The sequence below is a fragment of the Asterias amurensis genome, chromosome 18, assembly GCF_032118995.1.
Source record: "Asterias amurensis chromosome 18, ASM3211899v1".
Classification (NCBI taxonomy): Eukaryota; Metazoa; Echinodermata; class Asteroidea; order Forcipulatida; family Asteriidae; genus Asterias; species Asterias amurensis.
In genome coordinates, this window is record NC_092665.1 from 11,211,991 (window position 1) to 11,232,334 (window position 20,344).

Sequence of the window (20,344 nt, forward strand, 5' to 3'; positions counted from 1 at the left end):
TTTTGAGAAATAAGTAATTTTCAACGAATTTGATTTCAAAGCCTCAGAGGTTGTTTCTTCTTTCATTATTATCTCGCAACTTCGACGACCAGTTGAGCTCAAATTTTCACAGGTTTGCTATTTTATGCATACATATGTTGAGATACACCAAGTGTGAAGACTGCTGTTGATTTCACAAAACTCTTCCTAACTTAAGATTAATCTTAGGACTTAGGACGAATCCCTGCACTGTAGCATGCAGACCTTAAGATTAATCCTAAGTTAGAACGAGTTACTTGTCTTAACTCGAGATAGGACGAGTCCTAACTCTTTGTGAAATTGACGGCTGGTCTTTGACAATTACCATTAGTGTCCAGTGTCTTTAATAAAGAATTTCAAAAATAGGAAGATACATTAGTTCACGACAGTTCAACCCTTTCAGCCCCAATTTCTTTTGACATAAACAACCACTGAAGCCCACATTGTTTGACCACTCAAGTATGACGCACACATTAAAGGAACACATTGCCTTGGATCGGTCGAGTTGGTCTTTGAAAAGCGTTCTGTAACCAATTGTTATAAAATCTGTATGGTTAAAAAGATGTTGTAAAAGTAGAATACAATGATCTACACACGTGGTTTTTGTTTTACCTCGTCGACAAACACGGTCGGCCATTTATGGGAGTCAAAAATTTGACTCCCATAAATGGCCAACCGTGTTAGTTCGCGACGTAAAATGAAAACCGTGCAATTTCGAGGCATATTTTGTAGATCATTGTATTCTACTTTTACAACATCTTTCTAGTCATATACATTTCATAACAAACGGTTTCAAACGCTTTTCATAGACCAACTCGTCCGATCCAAAGCAACGTGTTCCTTTAACACACAACAGAAAGCTTGTGTTAAAAGTTTGATTTTATGATTATCATAGACTATGTTCAGATTGTACCATATAATGTATCTTGATTCAAAGACAGTACACATACCAGGGACAGCAATGGACCCTTCCCATGAAATATGCTAATCACATTCACGCATGCGTACAGACCCTGTTGGTTGGCAAACGCCATAGAGTTGTGCACTAAGCAGACGCGCAATCGCGTCTGCGTCACGCACCCATTAGCCGTGTACAAAACAGCGCGATGTTCCCTCATTTTGCCAACCAAAGCGTTAGTTTGCACGGGCTATGTGCAATTTACATATTTCATGGGAAGGTCTGTTTTATAATGATTATCAAAGTCAGTGTTTAAAGCTGTACATAGCTTGATTCAAACACAGTACACATACCAGGGACAGCAATTTTATAATGATTATCAAAGTCAGTGTTCAAAGCAGTACATTATCTTGATTCAAGTAAAAGGTGTACATACCAGGTGCAGAAATGTTATGATTATCAAAGCATTGTTCAGATTATACCATATCTTGATTCAAAGACAGTACACAAACCCAGGGCAGCAATTTCATGATGATTATCAAAGTCAGTGTTTAAAGCTGTACATTATCTTGATTCAAAGATAGTGTACAGACAAGGGGCAGCAGTTTTTACATTACAAAAGCTAAGGTAAAGCTTTATCTTATCTCAATTCAGAGACAGTGCACAGGTACCGCAGTTTCACCAGTAAAGCCTGGTTTATAATTCCTACGAATGCGAGTGCGAATGCGAAGCGAAGTTTGACATCAAAAAGATGTTTTTAGCTGTGAAAGTTTCGCAGGAGTAGAACACAGCTCAACTATTGCGAATTATTTGTTGCAAATCTTTGGTCGTCAAAGTTCGTATGGCACTCGTAGGACGCATGAACTGGGGATTAATACGAAAGTTTAATCAAAGGTCAAGGTTGCACCTTATCTTGATTCATAGAGTAAGCAACACTCGTTAAGAAGATCCATTCATTTAATTTATAAGCTGATGCTGCTCTCGGAGCTAGCGCCGATGATTGCCATGGCCAAGTTCAGGTCCCAGTTGGATTCCTCGAGAGCCTGTCGACAAGTCTGGTCATCCAGGAGCAAGGTTCTCTTCAGATAGCGCGTCTTTAAGATCTTGATAGTCAGAGGAACATTCCAGAGGTTCTCTCGCAAGACTTTGGAGCACTCGTCAACAGATATCTGTTCCAGGAAAATAAGAACAGGTTGATATAGAAATACTTTGGCGGTGCGTAATATACCCCTTTCACAAGCGGACGAGGCAAAATGATTGGACGACAGCAGTTCTTTGTGCATAAAAACTTGCGTGTGAGATCAGCATCTCTATAGTGTTACACGTTTTGCAATGGGTCTAATGACATATGAGTGGGGAAAATGCCTTGAGATGCGAGAGCACAGTTTAAATAATTGTAAATAATAAAATAGATTTCTTGCTGACCAATTTCAACAAAATGTTTACACTCTGGTCATTTAATTTCGCTTCAAGATTAATATTCCGTTCAATCAGCTTTCAACAGTCAAAAGGAGTAATTCAATTTCACCAGTTAAGCATTCACTGGTATGATCAATTAAAAAGACGTTTCTAAGACAATCCCTGTTCATGGCAAGAGGTGAGGCATCCCAAATATTGACAGAAATAATGTTTCAAAGTTTAAGGGCCAGTTATTGAAAAAAGACAAAGTGAAAAGATTCTCACAATTCTTCATACTATCATAAATGATGTACTCCTGTAAATTACTTCTTAATGTTTACCTTCCCTTTAAGAGGGAGGGTTCTATCGTCTTACCTCTTCAGGTATCTCCCACCTCACCAGCTGGACATCAAGAGCTCTCTGACTCCCCACAGCAGGACCATTCTCCACCCCGGACCCTTTCTTCTTTTGGTTACTCATGTCGATGTAGTCGTCCGAGGGTCTGTGGGGAAGCGGTGGCGGGACGGAGTGGTTGCCAATGCTCGGTGGAGGTTCTCGAGGAATCTGGGGGTGACCGGTGAGGTGGGGTGTCCTCTGGGTCCGAGGGTACGTACCAGTCTGCGGGCGGGGGGAGATGTAAGTGGGATTTGTAGCTATGGAGGAAAAAAAAACAAGGTAAAAGTTTGGCAAGTCTCAATGATAAAATAAGAAACTTGACAACAAATATTTGAGTAATCGTGGAAAAGGTTATTAAAGACAGTGGACACTAATTGTCAAAGACCAGTCTTATAACTTGGTGTATCTCAACATATACATAAAATAACAAACCTGTAAAAATAAACATTTCAGCTCAATCGGTCGTCGAAGTTGCGAGATAATAATAAAAGAAAAAACACCCTTGTCAAACGAAGTTGTGTGCGTTTAGTAGGTTGATTTCGAGACCTCAAATTCTAAATCTGAGGTCTTGAAATCAAATTCGTGGAAAATTACTTCTTTCTGGAAAACTATGGTACTTCAGATGGAGCCATTTCTCACAATGTTTTTCTCACAATTTATTCTGCGACAAACCGCTACCCATCCTCCTTTATCCCTCGTGCAATAACACACCACAACCTCAATTTTACACAATAATTATTCATTATCGCCCAGTCTCCAGTATTTTTCTTATCTCAATTTTACTAACGATAATTATAAATTTATCGCCCAGTCTCCAGTATTTTTCTTATCGCTTTTTAGTGATTTTCTTGTAATTGTTTGTAGCCATTGTCTCTTTTTTAATGTTTTTAATGTGTCGATGTTTTTACTGTATGCGAGTATTTGAATTACCCTTTTTGGAATCTAATAAAGATGATTGTATTGTATTGTGTATTGTATGTTTTATACTATCAACCTCTCCCCATTACTCGTTACAAAGTCAGGCCAAATGAGGCCAACTTTCATCAGAAGTTTCAACTTTTTTGATTTTTTAATACCACATGTAAAACCACACAGCTATAATAGTGACAGAAAAATATCAACTTTCGCCCCCTTGACTTACGTTTTTTATTGATTGGTACGGTCTCAACAGAGCCTTCTTGGAAGACAGTGATAATACTTCTTGCTTGACCTTTGTAGGTCAAGTAAATCAACCCAAATCAAGTAAGAAATAAATACTGCATCTGAGATAAACATAAGACTAACCTGGAGGAGATCTGTATGTGCGGGCTAGCACATCATTCAAGCTCTCTGCCACTTTAAGACCAGAAACATCATCATCTTGAAGGTCGTCAAAGCTTCTGGACTTCCTCTCCAGTCGATCCAAACTCTTCGTTCCTGGGTGGCTGCCATGGCACTCATCGGATTCCTTCAGGGCCTCTGAGGGTCTGGTTGAGGCAATGGTACCTCGACGCTCTCTCACATAATCAGAGGCCCCATTGGAATTACTGAATGAATGAGCACTGCGGCTACGACTTAGGACACCTAGGTCTGTACCTGGAAGTGGTGGCAGCGGTGGGATCTCCCGTTCTTCAAGAGGTATATCCTTCGGCGGTGTGGCGAACAAATTAACTTGCTTGGTTTCACTGAAGAACACAGAGTCTCTTTGAGGCTGCATGATCTCGTACTCTGTTTCTCGAATTAGTTCTGCTGGTTTCGGAGCTCTGACGGGCTCAGCAGGGAAGGGCAAGGTTTCAGATTGGTAGGCGGGAATCTTAACATCCAGACTGATGGATGCCTGTGAGATTCTTACTGGGGCACCTTCTGGTGAACGTACGGGGACTGGGGGTGGAGGTCTTCTGGGCATATCACTCAGATCTTCTTTAACAATTCTGCATTCGATATAATCATTATTGTCATCACTCTCATCATCGGTACTGCTCTCGGACATTTGCATTTCCAAAGCGGACTCTCGCCGGATTAGCTGACGGATATCTTCAGGGGAAGCTACAACATGATTAGCCATTGCTGAATCGCGGCTAGTCCCTAGATCAAGAGAATGACTTGTAAGTAGAGGGGGTCTGAAGGACGTAGCAAAAGGGTTGGTGGAATGTCTCTTGGGGACGATCGGGGCATCTACGGTGTGGCTACGGATCATGGGAGGCTTTTGACTTTGTTTATGGGAACCGTTGAGGGTTGGCGGCGGTGCGTATCTCTCCTCGTTGTCACTGTCGCTGTTTGCGAATGTAGTACGCGTTGGTGTCCGTGGGGGCGTCTGTCGGGGTACGAAAAACTCGGCAATGTCCACTCGTTCAACTTCATTAGTCGGGATTGTCACGACGCCGTCAGAAGTGGAGCCAGGGGATTCTGCCAAGCCTGTACGCTGGGTGCGAGGAGAGTTTGAGAAGGCTCTTGGTGGTAGGGGAAGGGGGTTCCTGGTAGTTTGTCGGTTAGTCTGGTATACATGAAGAAAGGAGAGACAAAAACGAGACATACAACATGACAGAATTGACCAAAAATCATGCGTCTTGCAGAGGGTTAACTCATCATAATAAATTTCAACGATTTTTGGCTCACTGATTTCTTTGAATGTGGGTTGCTTTTCAACTGTTTTGTTGAAGCTCCACAAGTTAAGACTCCTGTGTTAGTCCGTACATTTTACTGCCCAAAATGTTGCATTTGGTTTTTCAACATAACATTTTTTTACTACATTGGAGTAGCTTAGGGAAATAACTCTGCGGATATTTGACCTTCGAGTCTGTCTTAGAGTAAAAATCGTTGAATACAGATGTTGAAATGTAATATCAAACAACAACAACAAAATGTAATTCATAAAACAACCAACAATTGTCACAATGAAAAAATAATTATTTTTTTGAACAAATTTGGAAAATCAACACATAAGTCAAATTATCAATGTTGTGAGTTTGCCATCACGTCCAAAGATTATGGTAAAATTATTTAGAGAGTCAAACGTTTTAAGAATACAGAGAAATGTTATGAAAAATGTAAAAATGGAGATAGAAAAAAGCTGCATAGTGGAAATACACTCTAGTAGTAGTAGCAGCATAGCAGCTGAAAATAATTCAAGAATAAATGCACGCTTGCCGAAGTGTTATGAGATAGAAACAAAAATTTAAGGCATCTTGTGAACAGGGCCCAATTTTAGAGCTGCGTAGCACCAAAATTTGCTTAGCATGAAATTTCTTGCTTAATAACAAAAAGAATTACCAACAAAATTTCTATTTGTTGCATAGTGCTTTTAACTAGTAATCAGCTGTTGTTGCGTATACTGAAAATCGCATGGAAATTTGGTTGGTAATCCTATTGTTATCAAGGAAGAAATTTCATGCTAAGCAAATTTTCGTGCTTAGCAGCTCTATGAAATTGGGCCCAGAAATTGTGCAGACCATGCAACGTTCAGCACAAGCTTATTCAAAAACAAAATATTGCCTTTTTACATGCTTCGGGTACTTGTACTTTTCTTCTTTTTTACCAAACTGTGAAACATCATCAAAAGGAATTACAAACAAAAAAGGGAAAAGGAAATTTAACAGAATTTAAAAGTGCGAGTACAAAAGTATGTAAATACATGAATTATATTAATAATAACAATGATACATATTGGATAATAAATAGAGCAACCTAAGCAATGACAAAGGGCTATTACAGGAGTCAGATGACACCCCTCTGGAAAGGCTTGTTTATACCAATCAAATGCCCACCAGATCTTTTTAATCAGAGGGCGTGTAGGCTTAGGAAAGAAATTGTGCCCTGCTCTCTGCAGTAACTCAACACCAAAAAGTTTAAACTGAACGTGTCTGGCCGAATGGTAAGCAATAGGGGAATTTGGGATGCCAGCCAGCAGATAGCATACCAGGGAATTTTCCATTGTTTATGCGTTTCTGAGCATGCACAAGAATAGTCTTGATTTGCGTCGTTCAGTGAGTTAGCAAAGTACCGATATCGCAACACGAATTACTCAAGAACAGATATTTGTATCACACAAACATCTGTTCGATCTAGACTTGCGTAGTCCCTCCGAACCAGTTGCTGTTGCGCACTCTACCAGTGGCTAATACAAAAGGCAGCGTCGATAATCAAGACTAGCATAACAACAAGTGGGATGAAATTTGATGAATCTGAAAATGGCTTGCGGCCTAGGTTTCCACTCTCATCTAGAGCTGGAATCTCCCCATGTCACAATTTAGAAGGTTTGCAGACTCGTTGCATCATCAGAAACACGCAAAACTACAGGTTCGGACACAATGTGGGCTATTTATTTCTCCCTTTTTGTGACCCCATCACTTCTTTTAAGAAAAGTGAAAGGGTCCAGGAGATTTTGAGAAAAATCCTGAAATCAGGAAAATCCCGAGAAAGGACACTCCTTTAAGTGCCAAGTTTCATTGTTCAACTTACTGCAGAGTTCTTCACTTACATCCAACCAAAGTAAGCGCTTTAAAGGGCACGGTAAGCGCAGAATGACGCGAAGCGCAGAATGACGCGAAGCACAGAATGACGCGAAGCGCAGAATGGTGCAAAAAGCAGAATGGCGCAAAGAGCGGAGTCATCTGCTGTCATCTAGTGTCCCCTAAAAGTAGCCCGTTATTATTTGGTCGAGAACTTCTTGAAGAGGATTTTGGAGAATTTGGGATCGTCAGGATAGAAGTTTTCCAACTTTATTTATTGATCTTATTAAACCTGTCCTTTAACAGCCATTTTTCTTTGCTTGGATTGAAGTTTAACAACATTTAAATAGAAACACAGGGTTGTACATACACATGGTTATACAGAGGAACAAGTTAAAACATTCAAAGTTATAGATGAATAATTTCGTCATTCTATACAAGAAAACCAATAATTTAATTTTGACAAGACGTTAAATACATTTTTGTTTTTGCACACAGAATACACCGATGGAGAAACACACCCATATTATTGAGAGTTTTTTTAATAAATCAAAATGATACGTCAAAGAGCGTTACAGATGACAGCATTAACAATAGTAGGAATATGGATAGAAAAGCCATTCATGAGATAACGCCCACATTAACACATTCAAAATCAATCAGTGTGAGTCAAGGGAACAGGTGTTTATACATGGTGAGGGGCCATTAAGGAGGAAGGGGAAGAATACGAATGACAAACCGTTCACAAAGAAATGCCATTTGAATAACAATGGGCCAGGTGCCAGACAGCCAATGGGGGACAAGAAGTAGAAAAATGGAATGCAGATTCAGGGGCCATCCAGGTGCAGGCATAATAAGACCATAAGGGAATGGAAGAAAGAGGGGGGAAAAAAACAGGAGAGAAATGGGTTAAGAGTCAGAAATCAGAAATTCATTCAAACTTGCAAGTCGTAAAACAAGTATTTTTTTTTTATCAAACACAAGTTCCCTTCACAAAGTGATGTGAGTGGTTCATGACATTAGAGCAGTTTGTTGCCGTGAGACTACAGAAGAACGGCTGTGGAACATCGAGTTTCAATCTTCAGGTCACTGCAATGGAGATTTCATTCTCCTTAGGAGGGTTGCTGGAAGCACAACAGATCAGGGCCCAATTTCATAAAGCCTGTAAGCACAAAAACTTGCTAAACATAGAGTAGTATCACTTAACAGAAACAGGTTACCAGCCAAACTTTCATGAAGTTTACACTGTTGTGAATGGTTCCCCACTCAATTTTTGCTTAGCAAAGAAATTTGTCCAGCAGATTTTTCTGCTAAACAGCTTTCCTTAGAGTTGGCTCGTCTCTAATGTACACTGTACTATGCTGTAAATTACTTCGGTGAGAGGGCTGTTTGAAGGGTTTTTGGTCATGACATGAAGCCCTACTCACAATGAATAAAGATGTACGTCATAATTATAGTTTACCTGAAGAAGTTTCAGCTTCATTAGGCGTCAAGTTTTTGAAAGAAAAAACGTGAAAATCACTGAGCACTGTTTTCAGGAGAGTCGTGTTGTACGTGCTAAAATCATTTCTGTCAAAAATTATTTTTGTGACATTCTTTTACTGTTTTCTCAAAAACTACCGCACCTTAGCAATTAATATTTTTAGGGAAGCTTGCTGCTATCATTATCTTTAAACTGTGTAAGTTTAATGTAAATCTGTGGACGTAAACTTGTGTTTTGTGTCGTACAAAAAGTACTCAAACCCTTTAAGCAGGTAATGTCATTTATATGCAAGTGGTATATTGCCACAATATTTTTTGCAAAAAGCTGACCTGTTGAACTTTCATCAAAACTCCTGAGAAAACAAAATACTATATCCATTGCCGTCACCTCAAGACTGAAACTCGGTGCTCCACGGTCATTCTCCTGTAGACGCACGGCAACTGACTCTTACTTTAACTACGAAGATGTCACAGACTACAACAGGCTTAATTTAAAGGGACATGTTGCCTTGGATCAGATAGAGTTGGTCTATGAAAAGCATTTGAAACCATTTGTTATAAAAAATATATATATGGTCGAAAGAGGCTTTAAAAATAGAATACAATCATCCACACAAGTATACCTCAAATTTGCACGGTTTTCCTTTAACATGGCGGTCCACATTTGGTAGATTCAAAAATCTGACTTTACAAAATGGCGTGCCTTGTCAGTTCACCATCAAAAAGGAAAACCACGCAATTTTAGGCATGTTTGTGTGGATCATTTGATTCTGCTTTCAAAACATTTTTCTAACAATATTCATTTAAAAAAAAAAAGTTTCAAATGTTTTTCATAGACCAACTCGCCCAATCCAAGGCAATGTGTCCTTTTAATACAAGAGTGATATAGAAATGAAATAATCCAGTTCATACAATTACACACACTACATGTACATGTACCAGATCATGTACCCCATTCAAACCTCAACCATTGAATCTGTACAGAGCGAGCCGTAACGGATGCTGTCATGCTACCCACTGTGACTCATGGTCAATGTGACTCGCGCTACTTTAATGGTAGATATCAGACCATTGTATTCTAACGATTTTTTCTCAATACATATATTCGGAAGTTGTAACCGAGATTTGATCCAACAAATTCTAACCATGAATTTCAACATACATATTTACGTCAGAAAGTCATTCAAAAGTCAGAGTTTTGGGTTGGTCCATGAACTTCCATGTATGGGCCAATCAGAAAAGTTTTACTCTCTGAAAAGTAATTATCAACTGATGTTGGGGACTTGCGAGGTAAAAATCGCACAAGTTAATTTGAACCCCAGAATGGAAGGCAAGGTACTAGACCCAGACCGGTACTTAGGATGTCATGTTTACCGCATTGCTTAAAGTTAGGGTCATAGTCTGGTTTTTGTGAACGTAATACTTATTTCAAGGCAAGCTACGGGAGTATAAAGAAAGATACAAAAAAACTCACATGTGAAAGTTTAAACCAAATCTACATGCTGAAGAAACAGCAAAAGCACAATGTTTTATACTATCAAAAGCTCTCCATTGCTTGTTACTGAGTGAGTTTTTATGCTAACAACTATTTTGAGTTATTATTACCAATAGTGTCCAGTGCCTTTAAGGTTTTGTGGTGAAACCATGTAATTATCTCTATTGCTGTGGTGGGTCTGAACACAAGCAATGGTGTAACAACTTAACGTTTCGATTTGATGAACTTCAGGATAAATTAATGCTACATGTACAATGAGGAGGGGGGCAGCATTGTCTGTAAGGCTCTGTGCACAGATCCAATGAAGAAGGTTTGAAAGGTATTCCCTTAAAGGGGACGTGTTGTCATGATCAAAGCATGCCTGTGACTGTACATGGAACTATGATTTTCCAATCAGTTATTGCACCCATGTACCCTCCCTCCAGATAATAGAGAGTTTTCGTTTTTGATGACGGTTGGTTCTATGACGGTAAGTAGTTTTGAGCCAAACGTTGCCATTTTCAGCACAACGCAAGCACTGTGGTAACAATTGAGGGATGACCATCCTCAATGTCGACGCATGCGCAGATGACACCAAATGTCATCATTACCGTCGCAGAACCATCCGTCATTTGTGCCTGCCTGCAGACACTGGGTGAGGGTTTAGAATTATGTGTAAAACCACAGCCTTGCCTTGATCATGACAACGCGACCCCTTTAAAAATTTGTATAATGTCTCACCAAAAGTGGTGGCAATGTACAATACCAATATAATATCACACAAAAATCATCACTTATTGGGCAAATTGAGTGTCCATGTCGCACACTTGTAATCTTGTGATAATAGTGGTTGAGAATACAGTAGATGACATGCCACAAATGAGAGAAACACAGAGAAACAATCCAAGTGGCCAGACTTCATATCATTTAGTTAGAAAAAAACATCCCAATATGACAACATTCACAGTTTCAAATCATGTCCCAGAAAATAATTGTACTTTCTTTAAAATAAACTACAAAATCTCTTCAAAATTAATGCAACACAAGATGCATCCTTTGTCTCAATCATGTCAATACAGCTGATAAAAATTATAAATCAAGAAAAAAAAACAGAAAAGTATCATGATCTTATATACATATGTTACACTGATATGAAAGGCAGTGTGTTTTTCACAACTTCACAAAATAGATGAATTCGGAGTCACAGCTTAAATTTTTTTAATTCCTCAGACTCGAGACAGCGCTATATGTCACATGGTTCAGGGCAAGCTTTCGGGTAGTTACACAAGGGACAGCGATCACAAAAAAAACATGTGTGAATGAATTGTATTGCATGATCGCGATGGTATCAAACTTTGCCCAAAACAAAAGCTTGCCCAAAAGCATACCATGGCAACTGTCTCAGATTAAAGCAGTCACCCAAGATCAATCAAGTCAAGGTACCAGACATTCTTCAAAACCGGCCCTAGACTTACAGGGAGGCCTTGTCCTCTGTTGCCCAGGTTTTGGCTTTAATGCCCCTTTCAAAAATTTCCATAGACTTGTAAGTTTCTCATATGGAATTGCCCTTTGCAAAATGCAAACGGCCTTGCCCTCTCCAAGCTGAAATTCCAGGCCTGCTAATCTAAAAAGGCTTACTGGAATCGCTGAATATTGGATCATTCAACTGAAACAACAGACGCACTATATTGTTATTGTAACGAAATACACACTGCCAAAATTCAAAACAATATGACTCTATGCACAACTACATTTTAACATAATGCATAATACAATTCTATCTAATATTTTCCAAGAGCAGGTTTTACTTTTTGTAAAGCATCCTTTTCATTAAAACTCTGTCGATAAGTTTCACAAAAAGTCTTTCCACGCAAAGGGTGTTTCACTTTCCTGTGGTTATTTTTGGTTTCACAGTTTCAAAGTAGTGTGACCCTCGGTAACATTTATGAGATAAATGGTGGACACTACATGAGTGCACTGTTTGGTTTGGGTGTATATGACAGATTTACCCACATCCAATTATAGCTAAAAGAGCTTTGTCTTTTGCATATATAAACTTGACCCATTTTGAAGAATATTTTAACTTGTGAACTTGTCATCGTCCATTTCAAAAAGAAAGTCTGACATGTATATCCTATAAAAACTTCTGTTCCCCAGACAGTTTTGTCCATTATAAATCAAAAGGGCTGCTTTACACAAAATCAAGACTGACCCCTCTACTAACTTTGACCTTTGACCTCTGGCCTAAATCTCACCTGGTCTTCTGGTAAATCCGGCAGAGGGCGGGAGGGATACCCGATATCTCCAGTAACAAACTTGCCAGGGGCTTCGTCGGAGGAACTGTCTCCGTCGTAACTTCGTGATGTGAAATCAGCCGACAGGTGCTTGACGTTTGAATCATTATCGGAGTCGCTGACGTCACTTGATCCTCGCCTCTTGATCCTGCCCTCTCCGATCGGTCGACGAACCCGCCTCGGCATGACCCTCTCCAGGCTCTGAATTGTTCTGGGACTCAGCTTTGTGTCAACGACGACAGACTGATCTTTCACACTTCCAAACTCATTGTCCCCATCAAGGGAGTAGTTATTGTTCAACCCTCTGGGCGAATGGGTTATCCCACTGGGTGAATGTAACTCTATGTTAGTTTTGGGTTTCACCACTTTGGGTTCGGTGGATTTTAGAGAGCGGCGGCTGCGAGGGGGTACCTTTGGTGGTGGAGGCTTCTGCTGAGTTGCCTCAGCAATCTGCAGTGGTGCAGAAGGAGCGTCGAATATACTACGCAAGGCTCGCACCCCAACATTAGCGTCTTGTTTGTTGTCGCCAGCAGCAACGCTATCATCGAGTGGGTCTCCAGGTCCGAACTGCAATTCTCTAGAATCGTGATCGGAGGCACTGTTTTGCCATCCACCGTCTGAACTCTCGTGAGAACTCATCCTTTCCAAGACCCCAACCTGTCGACCAGAGGGACTCTCTGTTGGGCTCTCGTTCATTTCTACAAATGGGTTCTTAGATTTCCCTGGCGAGCCTTTACCCAGGGCCAATGAAGCGACAGGTGGACTGGCTCTTGGTACGGGGGAAGATGATCCACTGATCCGCCCACCTATTAATTTTGCATAGACTTCTTCAGCGCGTGCTGTTGCAGCGGTCTCTTTCAGGCTTCGGCTGCGACCAAACTGTCCCTTCCTCTTTGCGTAGGCATCTTCCATCACGGGGCGAGAGACTGGGACACGCATACTCTTACTCCTACCTACTTCCTTGAGAGGATCGAAACTACGGACGTGGGGTTTGGGAAGCATCTCGGAAACAACATCCTCAGGAGGATTGGAAGTGGCCTCTGAGAGTTCCTCGTACTCGTTGGGTTTTGAGAAGTCTCCAGCTGGGGGCTTCTGATGTGTACTGATCGACAAGGGACTTGAGGTTCTTTCTGACGAGGATGAGGAGGAGGTCGACATCGAGGTCGTGAAGGGTTGACGAGTGACTGATGCCTCGATGGCTGGAGATTGTGGGTTGGATCTCACCAGATCGCTGGTATCTATATAATCATTCTCAGCCTTCTGAGACGGCGACGTCGACAACCTCATGAAGGCCACCTCATCCTTCTTATCCCTCAGACTGCTGGCTCTGTCTAAATTGACCCTCAACCTCACGTCTGGTACCTCACTGCTCCTACAGCTATCGTCCGGGGACTCCCTCCCGCCCATAGCACCTCCAGCAGTCGGCGGTGTACCACTGAAAGACGGTACCCTTCTATACGTCTTAGCTGGATTGGAAGGAGAATCCTTTATGATCATATTATGCAATGGGGTTAGGTAGGGCGAGTTCTCCTCGGCAGTACCGTCGGCACCGGACGTACCGACTGTCCCTTTCTTTTTTGAGGATGTCCTCAGTACTCCCGTACCCCCTCGAGCTAACCTCATTCCCTCGGATCCAGAGGAGCTGGATAAATGGAGAGACCCAGGACGGGGTGTATTACCTGATGTAGGGGAGTCTCCGTTGGTGGCGCCCAGTTCCCAGTTCTTGTTCCTATCCTCCTTCGGTCTACTCGACATCAATTTCCCGCTGTCTAAAACCTCGACCGTGTGTCGCCGGTCGTCCCACTCGTTCATGAACTCATCTAGAAGGGATCCCATCTCCAGATTCTATTCAGACGGAAATCAAAAAAACTCAAACTCTCAAATGCCGTAACTGTCAAACGCTCTTCAGCATCATGATGTAACATTGACCAAAGTACAGTGCCTGATAGTAAGAATATTGATCGTATCAAAAGCTAACTCAAGGAAAACGAAATGGTGAATCTTTTGATTTTTTAGAAGGAAATGTTTCAACAATGAAAAATCTTCTCTTTTCTTTGTCTTATAATGCATTATGAAATTTGTCTTCCTGAAAGTTAATCCTCATTTTAAAAAAGATTTTAGTTCAGAGTCCTGAAGAGTCATCAAAAATTCAAGAGTCATATGAAACAATTTCACCATTTTTAGGAAACATTTTGAAATGAGGGCATTTTAACTTTTTCAGAGAACCCATGAGCTTTACATGTATATTTGCAGGAGCTTTTGGAGAACAAATATTCTTAAACTAAATAAGTTGCTCAAAGAAAATGATTTCTTCAAATCTGAAAAAACACATTAACATCTACATTATTGCCACCAGGCAGACTTAAAAATGTGAAATTTATCACTCTTTAAGGCAATGTATACCTTAAGAAACATTTTACGCAGGAATGTTTCTCAGATTTGAATGTTTTTTAATTCCCTCTCTCTAAAATCATATTCCTCTGAAGAGAATTATTTTTAAAAAATGAAATATTTTTCAAAATGTGATACATTATCAACAGCTGCAGTGCTTCTCACCAAGTTAGTTGTAATGGCCAAAAATAATTGGAGTAAGAAAGATACACCCTCTCTTTAAATAATCACATTTGAGAATTTTGAGACATAAATGTACTTCGCACAAATAGATAGAACCAGGAAATACATGTATTTTGTAATAAGTTAAACCCCCCAGTACATCATTATTCAAGCCACAAATATAAGTGGTGTACAGTCAACCTTTGTTGTAAAGATCCCTGTTATAAAGAGGTTCTGCTTATAAAAGAGTAAATTCTAAAGTCCCGAATCTCATTTCTGCTTTGTGTTTCTTTGTCTTGCTGTCCTCTTATAAAAGCATTCCTGTTATAAAGAGGCAAGTTGGCCAGTCCCAGCGATCTTGTTATAAAGCGACTCAACTGTATTCGTTAAACGAAATAATCTGAAAAGTTTGGTTGATTTGGGTTGAGGAAATCTTAGGTTTGATAACTGTTATCAAACCTAAAATTTCCTAAAATTATTAACAGCAGAGAGTTTGAAGTCCTTCAATTCAAAACGTATCTATTTAAGAAACCATAGCTTTCAAACTTTTGGTTGTCTTTAATGTATAAAGCAGAGCTCTTGGTTTTTTTGCGCCAGGAGTGTCGTCATTGACAGACATGGTGCACTAGAAACAACCAATATTGTTATTTATTATAGGTTTTCTCGGTCAATTTCGGAAAATGAGCAGCCAATTTAACCACCAAGCTATTCTATTTCGCCCAAAATCGAATGCTACTCAAAAGGGTCATTCAATTTCGTTTTGGGATTAGTCAAATGTAATGTTGCGTCATTTGAATTAACAAAATAATCATTCAATTTAACAATTCATCAAAGCAGCATTCAAATTCGCAGAAGCTTGTTGAGGCGTGTGTGTCACGAAAAAGAGTGACGCTACGCTAAATTGAACAGAATGCTAAAGGAATTTGACTCGATTCAAACGAAAATGAATGGCCGAATTCTGAATTTGAAACGCAGTAACAACTGGAGAGGCAGAACAGCTTTAATTCGAACGCAAGAAAATGAAATTGACTGCTCATTTGCCGAATTTGACCGAGAAAACCTATATTAAAATAACAAAACAGGCGCAAAACAGGGAGTAAACTGCGTTGTATGATAGCTAAATGTATGATAAATACTCACCAACGAGAGCTGTGCCATCGTCAGAGTGGCATAGGATGATCAGAGCAGCAGCAAAAGAGAGAATGAAACAAAATCAAAAAGAAACGCACAGATATAAAAAATAATAAACTTTGCCTTGGGTTAGTATTTGTCAAGAGAGTAAAACATGCATGGGCCAATTAGATTCTAGCTTTCTGAGCAAAAAGGAAACAAAGATAATGAACAAAAATCAGTTTTAGTTTCAGAAAGTTATTTTCTGAAATGAGCGTGTTAACTTTCAGTTGCCTTTGTGGGTTTTTTTTTTTTTTCTGAGAAAACATAGAGCTCTTTGTCTTTCATTTAGCGGGTTACAAAGTTGTTTTGAAGTGAAGATATTATTCTATGTTAGTTTCCTGGTGATGAAATTATTTTCCTTATCGAAGGATCAGGGCCAAATTTCATAGAGCTGCTAAGCACGAAAATTTGCTTAACATGAAATTTCTTTCTTGATAAAAACAGGATTACCAACAACATTTGTATTTGTTGCATTTTGCTTGTTACTGGTAATCAGCTGTTGTTTGAGTATCCTAAAAATCACGTGGAAATTTGGTTGGTAATAATGTTTTTATCAAGGAAGAAATGTCATGCTAAGCAAATTTGTGTGCTTAGCAGCTCTATGAAATTGGGCCCAGCATGTAGAACGTCTGACCCCATTACTCTATTTTAACAAAACTACATGTGTAAAATTTGTTGACTTGTAAACATTTCAAAAGTGATTTGTATCGTGAAATAACCCTTGGCAATTAGGGTCAATAAACATCTTATTAAGACACTGGACACCTTTGGTTATTGTCAAAGATTAGTATTCTCACTTGGTGCATCCCATTGGTCATTGAAGTTGCAAGAGACTAATGAAAGAAAAAACAACGTTGCATTACTTGTGTACTTTCAGATGCATAATAAAAGGCTTCCGATTCAAAGAATGATTTCACTGGCAAATGTGTCCAAAAGTAAAGGGGGGTTACAGTTATATTAAAATTTTTAAAAATTACATTTATGTTTTGACAAAACGCTACCTTTCCATGGATTGTGCTTCGACTAAAAAGTGAAATACAATACAAACAAATCAACAAATGTACAAAATGACAAAAAATTCAAGTTCAATTTTCTAAAAATATCCAACGCAAAATATAAGTTTTACTTTCATATGAAAAAAAAATTCTTCAAAGCCTAAACAAAATTAAACAAAGTATTTGTTGTAGTTTTATAAACGTACTTTGTTCACCCCAAAACAGAAATCAATATTGATGATACTCAAATGCGAAACTAAAAATGACTCTATGATTCTTCCGTTCACATTACCGCTCGATTGATTGTAACATGACCCAAATGAGATGCAAATGAGAGGCAGATTTAAACCATGACCTTTTACAACTCACAGAAATGGTGTCAGGCGATGGGGACCTATCTGTACTAGCGGACATAGTGGCTTCCACCACGGTCTCCATCTGCGGAGAAATGGACGGCTCTTCGATAATCCTCGATGTCTGCGCGACCGACACGGGCGCGGATACATTCCTCAGTCTCGGCAGATCCTCCTCGTCATCGGATTGGTCCCCGTTATGGTCGTCATGGTAATGGGCAGCCGAGCTGGCGAGCTCCGGGGTACTGCTCGTCATCTCGCTGTTTTTTCTGACCTTAGTGGTATTAGGGGGAAGGGACGACACGGACTGGCTGGGTGTCACCCCTGGGGGGAGGGTAGAAGATGATGAAGGGTTGGGCCGGTAAGGGGAACGGGGCGGGGAGCGGGTGTTGGATGCCGACGATGCTGAGGAGACTGAAGAGGAACTACTCCAGGGTTGTCTGATTCTGCCATCTGGGGGTAAAGTCCGACTGGAAAAGAGGAAGAAGAATAAAAAGATGAAAGTGGACGAGAGGAATTCACTTGAGCAGCATTTGAACCAAAGACAAGGGTTTAGCGTGCCTGTGTGGATTCTGTCCCCCCGGAGATTCTGTACCCCAATATGGAAAATTAACATAGGCTGGAGGAGGAGGATTCAAAAGAGGGCGCTATCAGAAGAAGTTTGTACACAGTTTGCCGTATGGCATCCTCGAGAAATCTGTCCCCTGTGATTCTGTCCCCCGTACGGATAGTTAACAGGGGCTGGAGGAGGAGAATTTAAAAGAGGGCGCTATCAGAAGAAGTTTGTACACAGTTCGCCGTGGGGGGGGGGGGGGGACAGAATCTCCTGCCACACCGGCATGTGAAACCAGAGGTCTACTTGCTGGGTAGATTATATTCTTTTGAAAACTTGTCGCGCTATTCATTCTACTGCTGCAGAGTAAATACTGGAGGATATTCGGGAGACTTTTCTTTTTTAGAACTGAGAAGTCTCTCACATTCCCAAAAATCTTCTCTGCGGCAGTAGAATAAATAGCAAGACACGTTCTCAAAAGAACATAATCTATCCAGCAAGTAGATATACATGCTGGGCAATAACACAAACCAAATATACATTGAAACCTCACCATACAATCCCTCAAATCCCACAAACCAGATATCGTTGGTTCGAATCCCACTCTAGTCAACTTTTCTCAGTTGAAAACCCGAGACTATTGATAATATGATGAACTATTATTACGATGAAACCCGACTTACTAGTCTCCACCAAACGTTGCATCTCCTTGCACGCTACCATCTGGACCAACGTGAAAAATGTGTCGAGCTCCCATTGGTGTACCTATTGCATCAGCAGTCAGACGACTGGAAATAACAAACGCCACAAAGTGAAGTTATATTTTGGCCGTCAAAACTGAGAGGGTATTATAAGTTCAAGTATAATAATAATAACTAGTTCTTATACATGTATAGCGAATTTTATGACAACCCTATCAATGTGCTTTACCTTAGTGCCCTGGTCATTGGGCCAATAACATTTCTTTAAACTTTCTCAGCTCCCTGGAAAGTATACAGCCCTTAAAAGCTGTCGTATGGCGCTAGTTGCTATTTCATACACAATATTTTAACCTCTACCCTCCCAGGTACCCGTTTATACCCCTGGGTGAAGTAGCCCGATGCCCGGTTCCATTTTCTCTTTGTGCAAGAAGTGTGAACTGATCGAAAATAAAAAGTGGGGGGGGGGAGCTCACAAGGAAAGCGCCCAATGGGGAAATAAAAACGCAGTAATTTCACATGCCTGTAGAAATACATTGTACAAGCCAGCTACAAAGTGCTCTCCTTCTATTTTTGAGAAGAGCTTTTTGCTTTTTGCACTTCTCAGAAAACATCAGTTTAAAAAGTGAAACTAAAACACGCTTTTACAGAATGAGACTGTTAAAGGATACCTTTGGTTTAAGGAACCATTTGATTGTTTCCATCCTATTTTTTGTTTTATTATTATTAATTCTTTTTTTTGGGGGGGGAGATGCATTCAGCTTGTGGTGTGTGACAATGCAGTTTGGCGTATTGAGTTTATCAAACAAAACCATTTGATGACTTTGTACAACTAGTGCGTGTCAAGTTTCAATGCATTCGCCGTGTAATACATTGTACTACTGGCTGACATAGTGCCTTTACAACATAAAATCCAATAGGATTATGTCAGTTAAACTTAAACTTAAAATATACTTTCAATCAGCCTTTTTGAGATATGGTGGACACCATAGGAAAGCGCTGTTTGACTTGGCAGTATACAGACAATTTACCCATACTGAGTAGTACATGTACATGTACACATGTACATGTACCTTAGTGAAGACAGAATCAAATAAGAAGTTACCATTCAAATACCTGTCCCACAACATGACCTCTGTGAGCGTGTGCGTGCGTGTGCCATAGAAATCAAACCACGCTGCATTCTGTGTGCTTCATTGATATCCGCCTATAGACGCGCATACGGCCTGCCCTAAAATACGGCCACTTTCATAGCAAACAAAGGGGTTATTTAATAAAGTCTTTTGTGACCACCATATCTCAAGATGGCAGGTGTTCATACATGTAGTTTGTAAATGACCCCATAGACCACCTGTAAATCACACGGTAAGCATTGTTAAGCGCGGTTCATACTTCCTGCAAATGCAAATGTGAAGCGAATGTTGACACCATAAACTCTCAACGAATAATTTGCAGCAGTTGAACTCTGCTCAACGATCATCGCTGCAAGAGGAGAGTTGTGATGTCAAACTAAATTCAAATTCACATCGCATTTGCAATCGCAGGAAGTATGAAACCAGGCTTTATTAAATGAAATACATACCCATGCCAGCTATAGCGTGTAGCCAAGTACATGTAGTAAATAGAGAATGA

General features: G+C 40.1%; 1 protein-coding gene across 1 annotated transcript in view; it reads right to left on the reverse strand.

Annotated features, from left to right (window-relative positions):
- Positions 1 to 784: 784 nt before the first annotated feature.
- Positions 785 to 20,344, reverse strand: part of LOC139951120 (uncharacterized) — a 65,513-nt gene continuing 45,953 nt past the window's right edge. Inside the window, exons 11-16 of the mRNA XM_071949962.1 lie at positions 18,698 to 18,802; positions 17,478 to 17,931; positions 12,349 to 14,232; positions 3,995 to 5,183; positions 2,690 to 2,967; positions 785 to 2,085 (exon numbers count right to left, since the gene is read on the reverse strand). Of these exons, the coding sequence (XP_071806063.1) occupies positions 1,879 to 2,085; positions 2,690 to 2,967; positions 3,995 to 5,183; positions 12,349 to 14,232; positions 17,478 to 17,931; positions 18,698 to 18,802 (4,117 nt within the window). The 3' untranslated portion in view covers positions 785 to 1,878. The remainder of the gene's footprint in view (positions 2,086 to 2,689; positions 2,968 to 3,994; positions 5,184 to 12,348; positions 14,233 to 17,477; positions 17,932 to 18,697; positions 18,803 to 20,344) is intronic.